This window comes from Parus major, chromosome 4 (genome assembly GCF_001522545.3).
Source record: "Parus major isolate Abel chromosome 4, Parus_major1.1, whole genome shotgun sequence".
Taxonomy (NCBI): domain Eukaryota; kingdom Metazoa; phylum Chordata; class Aves; order Passeriformes; family Paridae; genus Parus; species Parus major.
In genome coordinates, this window is record NC_031771.1 from 45,642,048 (window position 1) to 45,660,904 (window position 18,857).

The window sequence follows — 18,857 nt, forward strand, 5'->3', positions numbered from 1 at the left end:
ACTAGGCATCTTAAGCCACAGCACAGGCAGTAAGGTTATGTTGAACCCCACACTTATGTAGGTGATTTGTTAGAAGCTGGGAATTGCATACAAATCTATGTGACAACTTACTCACTTGGAAGCTGGCATAAAAATCTAGAGAAAGCACCAGGGATTGCAAATGCAATCCCCCCAAAAGATGAAAGACTATTTTCATGCTGAACAGCAATTAGCAACTGAAGTACTTAAATATTATGAAAGAAAACAGGCTGGTTTATATTCATAGGATACATTCTTGTAAATAATTTTACAAAACAGATCACATGCCATGATGACTGAGTAAAACACGTCTTTAAAGCCCATGTGAAGAATGGGACACAACATGGCTGACTGATCCAAGCTAACACCACACACAAACAAGGCTCAGAGGGATCTGCTTCTGTTCTCTGACCTTTCTCCATCCTGCAGAGTCTTCAAATCCTTTTCACGAGCTACAGCCTCCTCTTGCTGCTGCTGCTGCTGCAGATAAGGAGCTACTGACAGGAGAGGACAATTTATGGGAATAGAGCTTGTGGTACGCCTTGGAAAAGTTCCCATCCTTCTAACCAACATATCATCTCTCTCAATATCTGGTAAATTTCTGTCACATTCTTCCTTGGTGTTTTCTTGCTGTTTGTTTAAACTCCATGGGGTTTGCTCCTCAGAGATGACAGAAGCCGGTACAGGTGATGGAATTCTCCTGCAAGAGTTGTCGGTACCTGACTTGACTCCTCCCTCACTAGTGATGAGAATGAGAGGAGGGTGAGACAGACAAAACATTCTCAGGTGCAATGAAAGGTAGGAAAAAAAGTCATCTAACTCAATTTGGAAATATTTCATAAACACACAAACTTAGCTGAATGAATTGCTTACTAAAAGCATTCATTAAAAATTCTTGCTGCAGCCACAAAGTGATTAAAGAAACTCCAAAGAAATATAAGATCTGTTAATGTGTTAAGGACCCAGATAATTCTCCAGATAAATGCCAGAAACACAGAGCAGCAGTACATCATCTTCAAAGAGAGAGTAAATGCATTAGGTTTGAAAAAAACATTTTTTGAAGATCAGTAAGGCCATCAAGCTGAATGAGAAATTCCTAATGTGCTGAAAGCAGCCAGAGCAAAGCTGCTGGAATTCAAGCAGCAGAAAAATCATTAACAATAGCTCAGCCTCTGAGATACCAGTGCCTTCACTGTCCATCAGAAATTTTGAGCATTTGGAAGACCTATGTGCAGCATTTTGACCAATCTTAAACACGTTAAGATATTGTGAAGACATCAGATGTCTTCTGAACAAGGCTGTGCATGTAAAGCTGCAGTTCACTCCCATGCAGGTCAGCATCTGGCAAGAACAGGTCTCATTAACAGCTCAGTAGCAGTTCCTAAACCACACCAAATACCTGGACTCATTTTCTGGCTCAGATACTTCACTGCCATGTTCAGCAGACCCAAGACTGACAGCAGTGGTTGAAGGAGAGCTTTCAGCACCAGAGAGACTCTCCACACTGTCTTTCTTGTTTTCCTCTTCTGTTCCACTCTTGGATGAAGCTCTGCCAATAACGAGCTTGTCCCATTTCTGTTGATCAATCTCAGTTACTGGCCCAAAATGCACAAACTTCTGCCTGGGGCTACCAGCCTTTTTGTTTGCTCTGGTTTTGCGGACAGCAAAATCATCCTGGGCTACCGCTTTCACCGTGGTATCAGTCGGTGGCAAAGTGTTGCTGGAACATCTGAAATCTTCTTCACTGGTCATAACGAGGAATAAAAGAATGCCCCCAACATGAGACCCTCAGAATAAAAAAACTAAATGCTCCTAAGGTTTTGAAGGGATTTTATTTTAAAATTCAAGGACACAGGTATAAACAGCTGTGATTTATTTAGTTCCAAAGGACAAAATGCAAAGATACTGCAGACCTGTGGGGAGAAATCAGGGAGTACATCCATGGAAGCACTTTCTAAGGGCAAGGAATGTATGGCCTGTTCCAAATTCAGTTCCTCACTCTAACAAGGCCACAGTTTCCCTATCTGCTCACACATACCCAGGCCATGCATATGGCACTAAAACCCTGGCACAAGGGAGTTACAGTGGCGTAGGAGTACGAGCAAGGGCAATTCACTTACCCTAAACAAAGCAGACTGAATCCTGATTTTAATAAATCACCTCAAAAGTAACAGAGAGACTGCTAATATCTTTAGGACAAAAAATATATCAAGTTTTGATTTATTAGAGCTAAAATGACATACAATAACCACATTGTTAGAAGAATGCCAGAATAGACAGCCATCTTTAATTGCAAAATGGCATGCACCTAAACAGGAAGGGTAGGAGTTGTTATCCTTTCCTACTGGAGTCACAAATCACCATCCATCTCCATAGGGATGTTATAGTCCATCTCCATAGGGAAACAGCTTAGAATAGCTGCTCTATACTGGCTCCCTTTGTAGAGGTTTTGTTAACAACAAGAGCATACAAACACCATACAATGAGGCTCCTGAAAGCCCTGCTGCAGTGAGAAACAGTGCTGGTGTATTTACACAGCACTGGAGTACAATGCTCTGCTGATGTATCAGCTCAGGTCTTGGACTAGCACAGAGACATTAATGCAAAGATGCTGATCCTCAGGTGATATTCCCAAGTCCTGAAGACAGCTTGGTAAGGAGCAATGTAGTTGCTAGTGTATTAGTGGCACTTGGAACTTTGTGCTGTTCAACTTCAGGCAGCTTCAAAGCTAATTCAGCCACATGACAAGAAGGACCTTTCTGATATTGTATTAAGAGTATCCACAAGAAAAGTGACCGTGAAACTACTATTGCGCTCTAAATGATGGACACGCTTTCATTTAATGACGGGTAGCATATCTGTACAGATTTTTAGACTCCTCCTGAAAACTGAAATAGGTAAGGACTGGTTGTCAACAAGGCATTCTTCAAATTTAAAATCACAAGCACACACAGCAGATTGTGGCAAACTAAACATGCTTTCCAGCTTGCCAATCCTGTCCACAAGCAGAAACCATACCTGGACTCCCCTGACAGTTTCAATCTTTTCCAGGTCTCCAGATCTGCTTTTGTTATAGAAGCATTGACAAAAAGCACATCTTCTTGTAGCTGAGGAAGGATGCTTTGAGATTTCCGTTTCGCCAAATCATCTCTCTCATTATCAAGCTCTTTCACCTGCTGTTCCTCCTCTGACTCAGTCTTCTTATTTTGCAGTAGTGAGTTCTCTTTGTTTGTAACTATTTGCCTTACTGATGTCACGTGCACCCGTCTTCTTCTAATTTAATGTACATTCCGGTCCAGCAAGGAAAGATATTTTGAGGAAGCAATTATAAATCAGTATCAAAAGAAGAGGTTCAGAGCTTAGGAAGATAAAACTGAATTTATAATATTACTTTCACACTAATTTTAGGAAGTAAACATGGAATGAATCATTTGAAGTTCAAACCTCTCAGCTATGCTACCCCACTCATGCACTACTGAGACCACTTCTCCACGTGAACTTCTATTCCCAGCTCAAGTAAGAAAAATCTTTATGTTACTACTTTATTAAGCATTTCTGCAATTAGCTTTCTCTCAAGTAGTTACAAATATCTCATTTGCATATTATTCACATAGTGAATTCAGGTTTTGCTCTCAAAGATCTCTTTGATCTTAAGAGTCATGTCAATAGCATTGGACAATTAAAATTTGGTTAGGTGCTCCTCAGATGTCCTGTCAAACTGGTCATTAGAAAATGTTAATATAATCAAATTACCAGCAACTAAATGGCACATTTGAAAACTGAAAAGAGCTCTTAAATATTAGAAGTTTTCTGAACATGTCAGTTGTTACAGTCAAGGTTGCCCATCGTGTGTATATAGTGGTTTTATCTAGAATCACATTTTCACAAATAAAACAAATATACTTGTTTCCTGAAAAAAATCACTACCTAGCAAGAATTTGTTTTCAGCAACTTCTTAAAGGCCTGTATCGCTGAACTGAAGAAAGAAGAGATTTTCTAAGCTGAAGCCTTGTGACCCCTGATCCATTTCCCAAACCAAGGCTGCATAACACACATTAGGACCAGGTGCAACATAATTCAGTGCAGTGTAGCAGGCATACATATTCAGTGCCTTAACTAAATTCTCATCTGGTCGGTGTTCTATGCAGGGTATTGAAAGAGCACAAGATTAAAGAAATGCATCAGAAAATGCATTGAAGGAGCTCAGAAAAAGAGCTGGGATGAAAAACATATTTTCTACTTTATTCTCCACTACTCACACTCATGATCTGTCTCATGAGCTTAGATAACAAAAGTGTCCTGCCTTTATCTTATTTACATTCAGAGCCAATTAAAACTTCTCCTCATATTCTAACAAAAAATAAGTTTGGTTCATTTTATGATAAAGCATTTGCATTTACTGTAACCTCTAAGTTGTTTTTTTTTTTGTAGTCAAGAGAGCTTTAGGCCTATGCAGTAACATATCATGATGAAATTAAGCATTATAATTGAAAGAGTAAGACCATGAATGCACACCTTGCATGTTCCTTTTTTTCCATCTGCAATGGCTTTTTAACATCTTCCAGTTTACCTTTCTCTTTACTTGTATAGGGTCCAACTAAAAAGGAGTTAAATGGAGCTACGTGTTTGGGTTGATTCATTCTGGCTCTCCGTGTGGCAAAGTCATCCTTTTCTAAATCAGGAACTCTGCTGGCTGCTTCATCTTCTGAACCAGAATCCTTTCCTTGATAATGTGTCATGAAGGGGTTGTCCTTGCGAAGGATAATGTCTGGGGTGCTTCCGCTGTCTTCACATATTGGCTTTTTACTGACACAGAGCAAAATTAAATAAAGCTCTTGATTCACCAGGGGAGGAGAGAGCAGTGCAGCACCCATCTCCAGGTCAAAAAGCATGCACAGTTAATCAAAAATATGTTCTGAGATGCTGTTAGATTATCTTATCATATAGAAGTAGCAAATCCACAAAGACTTTATATAAAAAAATCAGCCTGTTGCACCTTTATTTATTTTACCTAAAGCTGGAAGAACGAGTAAGAAGAAATTTTAGCATACAAGATGGAGTGAATGTAGTACCATAACTGGCAGTATCAAACTTCTTGAACACTTCAAGCAAAGGAAGAAATGTGATACAAATACCTGACCCCTGGCAAATGGTGCTGAGTCCTGAAATATCAGATATTTGGCATTTTTCTTGATAGCTCGATTAAAAAAATCCCTCATCTGAGTAATCACTGAGGCTGTCTACCCAAGTACACTTAACTGCTTTCTTCCCACATGCACCATGATTAATTCTTTTCCTAATTAACCTTTCCTTTCCCTCAGAATAAGCCCCCTATGCCAATGCCTACGTACAGTGGCTGCAATGATAGCACACCAGTGATATTGGCATGCTGGAAAACATTGCCACCTGCCTTCGTCAGAAACACAACTGTTATCAACACAGCCTTGCTGTTACTGAAGATTATGGCAATAAAGACACTTGACAGCTGGTACCCATAAAGATTAAGCTTATTTTAGCTTGTAAGGGTCAATACTCTCAGGCAAACTGAAAAGACAGATGGCAGGAGCTAGGCAACTCCCACATTTAAAGTTCTAATTGTTCATATTGATGTTTTAGGAAGTTGGGCAGCAAGGGCTGTTCCATGCAGTACTTTTGTAGGCATTTGTTCTGTCATGTAGCACACCTTGCTGTACGAAGTGAAACAGAGGGGATCACAAAGGATTAAACAGACTGGCATTAAGAAAACGAATCTAAATAGCTCAGGGGCTGCTCTGTGTTTACTATCTTAAATATAAAGAGTGCTTTTTAAAAGCATGTAAAACATTTTAAATACCTGCAAACCCACTACATACACCACTTATTTTAAGTTCTCAGCTGCCCTTTCAAAGTACTGCTCCACGAAGTTGCTGGAGAAACTTAATGGGGAAGCCATAAACCATCCCTGACAGCCCAGCCTGGCTCAGGCTCAAAGAACATATGAAACAGTTTGCCTTTCCCTTCTTATGCTACAAAACACAGGATTCCCTGTTAGTGATGTGGAGAGTATGGTCTCAAATTAGCTAAAGGCAACTTTTTCCTTAGATCTCTCTGAAGGATCAAGATTTCACTTAAGGCAACAGACCAACACTGGCCAATAGCTTTCCATGTGGGAACTGCTGTCCCTTTTCCTCATGAGTATTCACAACAGCTTCAGAAACACCTGGCTTACCGAGTGATTGTTTAGTAAAAACTGCTGGATTTTTCATTCTCACATCCACCAATGCTAGTGAAGCCTGAGAGCACCAAATGTAGTATTTCTGAAAGCATTGTTTTTGGCAATGAAGAAATACTGAGTTATAGTACTCAAAAGTGCAAATATGAGTCATTGGAATGAGAAACTTACAGCTTTCACTATGTAACTAGACTTCAGTAATCAGTTTCTAGGTTGAGAATGTTTTCCATTCATTTACTATTTTTTTTCATGGAATCAAAGATTAGCTGTGACATTTTGGGGTCTCCTGAAACAGTTTATGATCATTTCAAAAGTGTTTTTTGTTTTGTTTTGTTTTTTTTTTTAAGGTCAGTTTACCATGGCATAGATATCAAAGACTAAGTAGTAGATTTAGCTGCAAATTGCTTTTGCACACCCAGCCCCAGCTGCTGCAGAAACAGTAAATGGGTCGATGCTGGTATAGCAGGTGCTTCTAAAGTGACTGCAGGCATTTGCACTCCCTGAAGCAAAGTCTCATACAGGCTTGTGGATCCTTATATTGCATTTCAGAACAATGGAAGGGTTTTGGATCCCTATGCTCTGTCAAGGTAAGAGTCCATGTTATTTTTCAACAAACATATCATAAATGCTTGCTCACATTTCTCTCTAAATTCTCCTCTCCATCATCTCTTTAAACACAATTATTCTCTTTTTAGGGTGTCTCCATGAATGCGATCCTTACCTTTCTTATACGATACCATAATTAAGAGACAGATGTGCAGACAATAAGCAAGCAAGGAGGAGCACATATCAATAAAACAACATGCAAGAGACAATTCTTTTGGGAAGGGGAATTACTTTTTGACATGCATTTGTAGAGCATATAATTCAGCTAACTAAATCAACTCTTTCCTAAAGCATGGTACAGCAATGGAGACAAGCACTTAGACTCCAAGCAAAAAAAAATAAATACATTTGCATACAAGTTCAAATCTTTCCTGTTCAGGACTCAGAAAAGTCCCCTACTGAGTTTATGCTTTAGGAACAATTAGATGCCTTGTAGAACTCAAAAGTCACAGTAGGTGTCCTCCAGAGGTCGATAAGTTGAGAGGAAACAGCCTATAAACAGCTCAAAGGAACTAAAATAAAACAGACAACCTCAGGTGAAAAAAAATTAAAAAGAAAGGCTGTAATTGAAGATGAGGGAATAAGAAGGATGGAAGAAAAAAACACCAGAATACAGAAACAAGAGGGATAGAGAATTGCTGAGTGCCCTGAGTGTATAGAAAATTGAATTTGATGGCAAGAAGAGGGATAGTATGGAGATGTTCAGAGAAGAATAGTAGAACTTTAAGAAATATGATTAAACTCTCCCCTGTATCCTAAAGCATTTCTACTAAACTCTTCCCTTCTCACCCACTATTCTTCCACTTTCACATAAAAAGGATTTTCCTTACAGACTTCTGTTCCCAGTGCCTTTTCTGCTGTGTTTTCCTACAATCCTCAGAAGCAGACTCCAGCTCCACTACTGTGATGCTTGGGTTACAAAGTTCTTTGACCCTTAGCTGGGACAGAAAATTATCATCTCCTCCTTCTTCCAGCTGCCAAATTCCACAAGTCGCTTCCGCTGAGAGCAAGGAAGAAAAATTGTTGTTTCTCCTCCCTTCTCCAAAAGGCCTGTAAGGGCAACAGATTGTCCAAGGAAAGAACCAGGTGTTTGTTCACACATCCTTCCTTTGTGGACATCAGAGCAGTAGATCAAGCATAGAGCTGGATAAGGGTCTCTCAACATGGTGAGCATGCTCCAAAAGCAAACAGAACTGTTTGTTATGCACTGCTAAACACAAGCAGTGACTACAGTTTACTGTATTACCACATTACTACCATTAATACTACAACCTTGGACTCAGAATAAGATTTTGGTATTACTCCTCTGGTTTATGGATTCCAAATCAATTAGCGCACTAAGTGAGGCTGAAGAACTAATTTATGCCAGATAGCTCCTCATCATTAGTACTGGACTTTGTCAAAAGTAATACCCCTCAATCAGACATAAACTCTTGTTCAGCACAGCATGACAGCAGTGAAGCAGACCTGAGGACATGGGACAGCATATACTCTGTGACTATTTCATCTGCATATGGCACATCTGTATGTGGCTGCACACCAGCTGCACTGCACCTATCACTGAACTGTACCACATACGAGCTGCACTTCTGCCTACTACATTTCAAAGCTGGACTGTAGACCAGCATCTGCTAAACTATTCACTTTTATGATTTCACCCCACAGCCCAAAACAAAATGTTTTGGACAGGAGGACATTAGGACACTTACTTACCTTTTAGCCGAACCATTTTGATCATTTATAAGTGCCTAATCTTCTGACATGCTAGCTAAAACTCTACTTTGCAGGTCATCCCCATGAGTAGAAGAAATTGAGATGATGAAAAGGCATGGGCTGTGAACCTAGCCATCATTCAGCTCTCAAATTAAGGAATAGGAAATATCCAAAATGAACAAAAATCCAAAAATAAATAACACATGTAAGAAGTGAATACCTACATATATTCCAATCCAAAGTCAGTCAAATTATGTCTGCTGAACTATGCCTCCACTTTAACTGGTACATGTGTTAACAAGCACTGTGCTTTTATAGTTCCTGCCATTAAAAATAAATGTATCATTTATTAACACAGCTAGAAATATCAACCACATAAAAAGTGTGGTTCAGTAAACTAAACCATCCCACCAGCAACAAGTAATGCAAATTTCTGAAACTTTTACCTAGACTAGGCATTTTTAATGTAGATTTCTATATATTTTTATTAAATACATGAAAGCATTAAGTGGAAGGTGACAAGTAGTCTGTGTAGTAGTTTTTCTGGAGCCTGTTTACAATATGCTGTAAGACAATACAATTTCTCAACACAAATGCAGTTAGCATCATACAATTCTGCAATCCACAGCTGCCACATCACAAGCTTTTTCAGACCAAGACCTTCAAGTGAGTGCTTAGCAGACTGGATTTTTGTTAGGAGATGTGAAATCGTAGCAGATCTAGGAAGCTCACACTTCAGCCAATCCTAAAACTGTGAAGCGTGCACAATTTCCCACACCAATGGGCTAACCTGCCGTAGCGCTGGGCTGCTGACATGACCTTAATACCAGCTTGTTCAAGTCTTCTTAACTTTCTGATCTCCTCCACATCTTTCCCCTTTGGTGCTGATGTTTCCTTTGTGCTACATGAAGGAGGCTGGTCTGTGGAGTTTTCTTCACTTTGACTCCCACCTAAGTGATTTTTAAGGGAGCTTGCTTCAGGAGCCACAGAGCCCACTTTCTCCTTTTCACACAGTCCTGATGTTTCATTCAGTTCTTCTTCTATGGTTTCAGGGTGGGGTTTGCTATTGAATTATACAAGTAGTTTAATGAAGGCTGTGCCTAAAACATATACACTTATAAGCACATTTTGCTGAAATAAAGATGCCAGAGGATGAGTTTGGTGAATAATCAGGGAAGATAATTATGCTCTTTAAAGGAAGTTGCTTCTTAGTCCAAATCAAAAGTGTTAGTTGACAAAACCAACATGCAGTCACACGCAGAGTCACAGCTATATAAACCATACTGATGTATTAAATACAACATAAAAATAAATTCATTTTACAATAAAAAAAAAAAAACATAGCAAAATATTTTCTCTTTGATTAAATGTATAAAACATTACTTTTCAGATCATTTGTCAGTAATTGTCTCGAGAACTGAAACAGATTGTCCAGAACAGTTTTTTCCAGCCTTGGGTTTGAGTCAACATCCACATTACTTACATTAACCAACATCTTGTCAAACACAAGCTATACATATATGATGGGTAAATAATGACATCACAACAATGATTTTCCACTTGTTGCTTTTTTTACTAGCTTCACCAGTTGCTAAAAACTACTTATCAGTACCACACCAGCAACATATTTGTTACAGCATCATACACCTTGTGAAAAGAATGAAAACTGAGCCAGTGTTAAAGCATCATCACTGAGGAAAGGAGAAGGTGGACAGGCCAATCTTACCTGAAAGGTCTGTCTCCTAGAGGTGAAGTCGCTGTGCTCCAGCTCTTTCGGTATTCCTCCCGTTCAGCTTTCTTTTTCCGAAGCGGGGCAGGTACATAGAAAGTCTGGTTACTCTTGTTTGGGAGGTACTGGTTAAAAGGCACAGCTGATTTAGGTTCACCGTGTGAGGTCCGCCTCGCCAACATATCATCTTTTTTCACATCTGGCATCTTTCTGTGTGGCAGGTCAGTTTCCGAGTCACTTCCTCTCCCTAGTGAGGAAGGAGAAAAATATTCTTTTTATTTTCATCCACTTCATTCAGTTGTTTTGGTTATTTTTAAACTATAAATCAGAGAAGGCACCACCAAAAATTACATTTAGCCACTTTTGCCTGCATTTTTACTTTAAAATTGATCACTGTTATGTAGGCATAACATCTAACAGACAGTAAACTTTTTTCCATCATTCCCTTAAAAATTCATCTTCAACCACAGGCCACATCAAAAGACCTTAGGTTAAAACTAAGCCAGACTTGTCAATCCCATAGGACAGAAGTTTACCTAAAGCCCAGATGACCCCTAGCTGTACATAAAGACATGTCTGACCTGATTAACAGTCCTGAACCTAGACTAGTATGTGCCTAGCTCAAGCACAAGCAAAGAAGGGTTCCATGTTGTACAGCTACAGAATGGCAGGAATATGTGGAGGTTTCTACACACACATTAACACAGCAGTTTGAACACAGACAGCATCAGCTTTGGTCAAAACCTGAGAATAGCAGCAGCTGCTATGAACCAGAAGGCTCTATGGTCTCTCTCCAATCTCACTGGTTTCCTAGTCAATCAATCTAGCACACTGCAAAATAGATGGAGATTTGGTTCCCAGATGGAAAGGTGCAAGGAGAGAGGGAAGTGATCTCAGGATTTGGATGTTAGATAAGTACAGCGAAGAAATAAAGAGGCAGAGAAAAATCAAGGGTTGGAGAGAATTAGATACGAGGTTCGCAGAGCTGGTGTTCAAATGAACAAATCTTCCTGATATTTTAACCCATTTAAGACACTGAAAATTAGGCAAATTTCTGACTTGAGACTCCCAAATTGTAGGAGAAAGACCCTAGAGAGCATTTGCAGTGTGGAACTGCTCTCATACTCATTTTGGAAGCCACTTCATAGACATTCACTAGATTTCCTGCACCATCATGAGCCTTTTAAAATAATTCACAAAGAAGTTATGCAAATAGTTTTCTCCCAGCAGTGTAACCTTATCACGGGCCCTGGTTTGAAGAGTGAAATGGAGGGTGTTCAGCCATTTGTCCCATCACTATTTGTATATTCTCCAAGCTTTGTAGAATTGGATGTCTCTGGTCCTTGGCCCCTTTTTTAGCACTTGCATATGCAATTAACTGTTCTCCTTTTTAGGGTGAAGGGAAGCCACTCAGGTTGTGTCCTCTTGTTAATTCAAAGCACTAGTAAATTAATAGCTGATTCACTGTGCTACATACTGAACAACTGAAAACAATTAAGTCATAAAAATCACAAGTAGCTTGTGTATAATTCAAAGTGGGTGAAGAAAAAGAGGTCAAAATATGCTAGGAATGTTATTTGCAAAGAGCTTTTGCAGTAGATTGAGTTATTCATTATTTGCTTGGAGAGGGATGAAGAAAAGGAAAAGTAGGAAAAGACATGACACAATGGAAATGAGTCTTAGACAAAAATCACAATTCACTTTTTTGTCAGTAATCTTTTGCTTGAACTATTTTTGTTATGATCTTATGGAAATTAGTGCCACAATTGGTACCCTGAATCTATTTCTAAATAAAAAGTGGAGATACCATCACAGAATCATGGGTGTCTGAGAATAGCTGAGGTTCGAAGGGGTATAGTGTCATTAGACAGAGCAGAGCACAGACTAAGTAAAACACAAGAAAAAGATCCCTTACTATTATTTGCTATTCTGATTGTTTTTGATTTTGCTCTGGTGTCTATTTTTGTGACACATGAAAACCAGTCTTGAACTGGCAGACAGAAATGCTGAAATAGATAACCAGAGTGGCAGAGGAATTAGAACACATTCCTCTCCCTCATTACTGATGTGCCTACCAGCATCCCCAAGCTAAGCACTTCAAAGAAAAAGAGATTCTTTAATTATTCATATCTCACTCATGAAATTATTTTCAGTTCAAATTTGGAAAAAAAATACTTGAAGCCAAAGGACCGAATGGAAGATGCAGCTATGCTCTACATTTATAACCTTAAATTTGTTGTTCTGCATTTCCAAGTAGAAAGAGCAGCAGTTTCCACAACTAGTAATACGCAATTACACACTATAGACATGCAAAGATCCTTCTTAAAAGGATCCATGCACAACTGCTGGCCAAGCAGAGGATTTTTTTCATTGGCAACTCTATAGGCAGTTCAGCCTCTGCAATTCTACTGTGTTTTAAATAACTGTTCTACTCTACCACTGGTTTTATTTTTTTGCTAAGGGGCAGGGTCTACATGGGACACCAGAGCAGTTCCTCAATGGTGAGACTAATCACAGATGGCGTTTGTGAAGGCAGTATTACTTACTGCTTCCACCTAATCACCTTAGAGTCACTTAAATAACATCCATTCGGGCTTTTTTCTTCCCTAGGAGTGGAAGGAATCATAGCTTTAGTTCACAATAATATTATTTGGTTTATAAAGCTCCTATTTGAATGGAGAAAGGAGTAATGAAAGCAAAATGTTTTCCTACATCCAACTTTGCATATAGAATCACAGAATTGTTTAGGTTGGAAAAGACCTCTAAGATCATCGAGTCCAATATACTGTTTCTCTCAAAAACTGCTCCCAGCTGAATAAAACACCGGCCTGCTGGGACCACAGGAAGAGGTTCAACATAAAAGAGGTCAGCCAAGTTACACCTCACCTGCAACTGTTGGAGGAGACAGCTGTGAAGTTATGGCAGTAGTAAGCAGGGAAAACAGAGCATATTAGAAAGTATTGGCTGGACAAGTCGTACACGTGCACACAGCATCTGCACGCACCCTGGTTAAAGACTAATTTTTCAGAACAAGTTTTGTGTGCTTTCATCTTATTTTGTGTTTGTTGCAGACTCAGGAATGTGACAAGATAATATGTCTTAGCAAACAATCTGTGGCAGACAAACACAAAACCTTTCTAACATCTGATAATACAGCAGAAATTGACAGGAAGCTTCTACAGGACATATGTAACTGGCTGCCCACCAGCTCCAAGTGAGCAGGGACACTGGACATCCGTTGAGCACCCAGGACAGAGCAGCACTTTTCAACTGGGACATGTGTTTCTATTTACCAACACCATGCTTGTCTCATTTGAGAAGGCAGAAAAATGTTTTATAATGTGGAGTCTGTGCTCTGCTTAGTGTCTGAGGGGTCATGAGGCTGTTTCAAGGAATCAGCCCCAGTAGCTGGTTCTGGATGGTTAACCAGTAAGAGCCCAAACACCACAGGCCACTTAGAACAGCAGACCACATCTTAGCTCTGGTTTTCTCAGAGCTCTTTCACAATTTTACTGTGATACCAGCTCTCCCGGCCAGCTTTCCAGTTCTAAGGAGTTCCCCATCACCTCAGGAAATTTCTCATGTGTCCGGTTATGATTAGCACCAGTTTCTTTCACACTGCCAAAAGCAGTATGAACATCTGGTTCCTACCAAAAAGTCTTCCTGTCTTTCCTTTTAAAATTAAATAAACAATATTACTAAGGAAAAGTGATTCATGTGTGCAACATAACTTCATCTGATGATGAAGTTTGACTTATTCATCTGTAGGAATGTAATTGCACAGAAAGAGCCTCCATCATGCATCCTTTTGTCCTAAACCATGACAAATAACCTATGTGCATGCTCCACACCTTGGAGCATGCAAATCCTTCTTCATCCAGCGTGCTGTGTTTACAAGCCTCTGAGAACCTTTTCAATCAGAAAAGAATGGCAGAGAAGCAGCAGCAGCTCATCTGTATGCCTAGAGCTGCCTGTCCTCTCACAGACGAGACACACTAAACTCTGATGCTGGAAGTTATTAAATTACTCTGTTTTCTATATGCCATAAAAACATATATAATATTTGATAAAGTGCTGTACATCAGACTTCAAAACTCTGTCAAGTATCAGACACTCTCAAGATATTCCCATGTCATTCAACTGCCCTGCATTTACATAAGCAAACATTTTATTCCCTGCAATTCACTACACCCTCTTCCTGTAATTTTATTTCTTGCTTCAGCCTAGTTTGCAAGTTAAAATGAATCTGCATAGCATCCGCTTACACCAAAACCCAGAAAAGCACTTTTCCCATCATAAAAGTACACTGCAATGATGTAACTCATTTCCCAATGCTACAATATCTCGGGACAAACTTCAGGTAAGCTGTTGGCAAAGTCATCTACACCTCAGGGAGCACAGGTCAGCATTTGCAGAGAAGTTCTCCCACGGGATTTTCCCGATTCAGAGGCTGTGTGCAGCTTCTGAATGGCACATTTATTCCAGAAGCATTACTTCTGTGCCACAATGTTATGCATGTGCCGCACTGTGACTGGTACTTACCATCACTACTCCCTCTGAGCACTACATCTGGAGACGGTGTCTGCTGCGAGCGGGAGCCAAAGGAGTCCAGACTGTCAAAGGAATCATCTCTGCCGTGGCGAGGCGGGGAGAGGGAATCACTGCGCTCCGAGTCCCAGCAGTCTATATAGCCGCTGTCACGAATGCTGCGCTTGGGGCTCTCAATATCCTCTGTTTCCTACATGGAAATACAGCAGGAACCTCTTCATACAGAACGCACTGACATACTCGTGAGATGCGTTACACATCAGAAAACAAAGCATCTTCCCAAATACTAAAAGTCTCCTCCCCAAAAAAGGGTTTCCTTGGTTTTTGCCCGTTCTTCCCTCCAAAAACAAAGTGCAAGCTTGCAACAACCGAGTTTTATGCTGTTTAAGAAGAAACTACACTCATAAGATTAGCACAATGAACTGAGAAAAAGTTCCAACAGACCAGTTAATAAACTGATCAAAAGTGAAAGTAACCTGAAACTTGACTTGTCGTCCACAGTCCATAGCACAGCCAAAGGCACTACAACTTTAACATCGTGCCTGCATCAGGTTTAAGTTTGCTGCTTTCCAAAAGATCCCCCCGCCTCTCTTTGCCCATCTATTCTATCTGGCCAGGACCCCAGCAGACAGAATTTGTTGTTGCTGCTTCAGCTCGGCAAAATAATAAAGCAGTGTGCCCCAGCCTCCGTCTACCTTGAAGAGAAATTCCTGTTATGAAAGAGGGATGTCTTTCTCAAGCAATCAGCAATGAAAAATATGCAAAATGCTTTTCCCGATGCCTCAGAAGAATTCAGTTGTGCTCTTTACTCTTTGCCAGCTCCTGGCTCTGGGGGATATGAAAGCACTTGTAGCTGACCCACATGTTCAGAGCAGGGAGAACAATGGCTGTCTTTGACAGCCCTGTGATTATAAATTCTTTCCAGTGCAAGCAGCACATACTAAAACACTGAAACTCCAGCAGAGGGAAAGGTCAATAGAAGCCATCCTCACCCTTGCATTATAATAAATCCCTTGTTTTAGGGAGTATCTTGACATTAATTACAATCACACAGACTGAGAAAAAACAAAAATAACTAAGTTTGTTCAGAGATAAATCTGTTTTTTTCTCCCCCGACAGTAAGTAAAGTCAGAGATGTGGGTACCATTATCAGACTGACATTTTGTGACCCAAAGAGGCTGGAATGTGAGATTTTTTTTTTCCCCCAGAAGAATTTGAATATTAATTCCTAATTAAGAAGCACCCCCTGCTTACCACTAGCTGGAGCACAATGGCTATATTGAGCAGAGCTCCCACTGTCCCCGACTGCTAAGGTTTTACCCGTCACTGGTACTGCCAATGGGAAGATCAATCAGGAATATCACAGTCTGCTGTGCCTCCACAAACAAGAGGGTTTGCCGGAGAAGTGATGGAGAGGGGAGAGCCCACAGCAGCACACCAACATCCCCCTGCTGAACAAGAGGGACTGAGACATCAGACCAAACGCCCTGAAAACTTTTCAGGAAGAAGGCCTAATTAGTGCCACTCACCACTAATCTGCCAAAATACCACATTAAGGGCAGCGGCAAAGGTCACCTAAGGCCAGGCTAAACTGTGGTAATGCCATTAAGTAACCTCACAGTAAATAGAAGTGAAAATATATTCTAAAAAAAAAAAAAATATAAAATGCATCTAAAAAAGTTGTAAGAAATCCTATGTAATTCCTTTCCCAGTTCTGTTTAGTCAACTAAAATACTGATAGAAACAATAGACAACAAAAATCTGTCTCCCTGAAATCTTCATGAATTACACACAGCCAAGAAAAAATCCACAAATCCTATTAAAATCCCGTTTGTGACACGATCCAAAAATCTTTTAAAAAATCCAAATTCCTTAAATCCGCTCATCCCTTCATACCAATCAGCTATTCTCAATCTTTAGGCACACTTCCATTTTCCTAAATTACTGCATTTGAATGACACAGAACTGCTCAGCAGCTACAGGGACTTCAACTGGGCAAAAAGCCCCATCCCGCATTCACTATCTTCCAGAGTTTGAAAACAGTCCAATTGTGAACTAATGAGTTCTGCAGAACCTACTTTCAATGGCCTGTTTATGTTAATTTTGCATGCTGCTCACTAGGAATTAGGAGGCAGGCACCAGGACAGGATCCTAGACTTCTGTAAACATGTCCTTTACAGCTTTCCCTTTGGCAAAGCCCCTCTCACAACACAATGCCATCACACAGACGGGCACTTGTCCTGCCTCGGACAAACGTCATCTCCCAAATGCTATCAGTGGGAATGTGCTTATCTGTGGGACTGATAACACCACGGCATGACACACAACAGCACATCAGTCTTTCATATTATCTAATTAAAAACACAGTATGTCACCGAGCGGCAGTTAAAGTGTGATTGCCAAATACGAGATGCATTTGTCCAGGAAGTTCCACCCACTGAATATAATCAAAAAGCCATGGATATTTTGTCACTGGGAATTTCTATTTTAAAAGTAAAGAAGAATGAGTACTCAAATAGTTAATGAAATTAAAAACAGAGTAGCATGAATATAATTAGAAATTAATATCTCCTTCAGCTTGAGAAGTAGAAAAAGATGAGTCCGAGACAACTTACATAGGAGCTGTCTTTTGATTTGCTTATTAAAAAAGGCGGGTAGAGAGGATTTACAACAGAAAAACTAAACCACACTGAATTTATGGTCGATTTAGTTATTAAATTCTGTGGAAAAAAAGCCAGCAGAGAATGTGATAAAGTGTCTTTTCATCACTCGAGCTCAGCTATAAAGAACATCAGAGTGTTGCACAGCATGATTAACATGTTATATTTTACAACCAAATCCTCTTCAAATGCAGCAACATGCAAACCCACAACTGCCAGTGGGAAATATTGCAGGGGTACAAGAGTAGGGATGTGATAAAAGAAGTCGCCAGCAGCCCTCACAGCAGCATCACCCTAAATCAGACTTTTCAGGACTGCAAAATGCTCTGTTTATGTATTAAAGGCATATATAACTTTCAACTTTTATGTGACCTCTACTCTTCTCCCAGCTCCAACATTTGCAACAAATCAAGTACCAGCCTCTTATTTTTGTCCTTAATTAGCAGCACTCTGCAATGCCCAGCCAGGCCCTTCATGACCACCAGCTCCCTGGAGAATGCTTCCTTTTGTCCCTAGCCTATTTCATCCTATAAAAGGGCTCAAGATAGGACCTCCAAAATGCTCTGATGATTAGTTTCATGGGTAAATATCACCTGGAAAAAGAAAAGCCTTGTGGTGTAAAATTAAACATTAAAAAATAAATCATGATACCATGCAGCACTAACAATTTTGACAACCTGCACTTTGCAAATTTTTCTGCACTAGCCTGCTTTTTTGGGTCTGTTTCACCTTTCAGACTCTTTGGATTACAAACTGCTCCTTCCCCATATCTTCTATTTGTATACAACTCATCTCCTTATTGCTTAGCCTCAGACATATCTCTCATGAGTGCCAAAGTCCCAAGTGATAAGCACAGTTCATTAAAATGAAGACTAAAATAAACTTCTCCAGAGAAGCTGGGTGTTCTCTTTAACTGTTCAGAGGAACTGGGCTCACAAACAGGAATTTTACCCATCTAGTTAAGGTCCTCCAGTCACACCAGGGGGTGGGAGCTGCTGTCAGTCAGACAAGCATTTCTTCCCCTCCAGTGGTGCTGGGCCTGTGAGACCCCAGAATGAAGAGCTGCAGCTGGCACAGTTTCAGCAGCACAGAGCTCAAGGAGAACTGAAGACCTGAGTCTCCCCATGGTCCCCAAAGCTGTGATGACACGGCTGTTACCTGAGGTGGGGAGGGAATAGCAGGCAGGAGGCTCTTTGTGGACTGCAGAATGTATCTGCACAGCCATTCTTGAGCAGTATGTCCAACACACCCCGTGCCAGCACATGGTGCTGCCAGTCTTCTTCCACACCCGCTCCTTGCCCCTTCCATCCCAAAGAAAGGCAGGTTTGGTTATCCATGCTAGCCATTAGCAGTAACCATGAGGTTAAGTGTC

The 18,857-nt window shown here is 40.3% G+C and overlaps 1 protein-coding gene across 1 annotated transcript in view; it reads right to left on the reverse strand.

Moving 5' to 3' along the window:
- LIMCH1 (LIM and calponin homology domains 1) overlaps positions 1-18,857 on the reverse strand; it is a 170,210-nt gene that overhangs the window by 44,772 nt on the left and 106,581 nt on the right. Inside the window, exons 7-13 of the mRNA XM_033513515.1 lie at positions 14,820-15,015; positions 10,275-10,524; positions 9,339-9,611; positions 4,534-4,824; positions 3,037-3,291; positions 1,418-1,762; positions 431-757 (exon numbers count right to left, since the gene is read on the reverse strand). Of these exons, the coding sequence (XP_033369406.1) occupies positions 431-757; positions 1,418-1,762; positions 3,037-3,291; positions 4,534-4,824; positions 9,339-9,611; positions 10,275-10,524; positions 14,820-15,015 (1,937 nt within the window). The remainder of the gene's footprint in view (positions 1-430; positions 758-1,417; positions 1,763-3,036; positions 3,292-4,533; positions 4,825-9,338; positions 9,612-10,274; positions 10,525-14,819; positions 15,016-18,857) is intronic.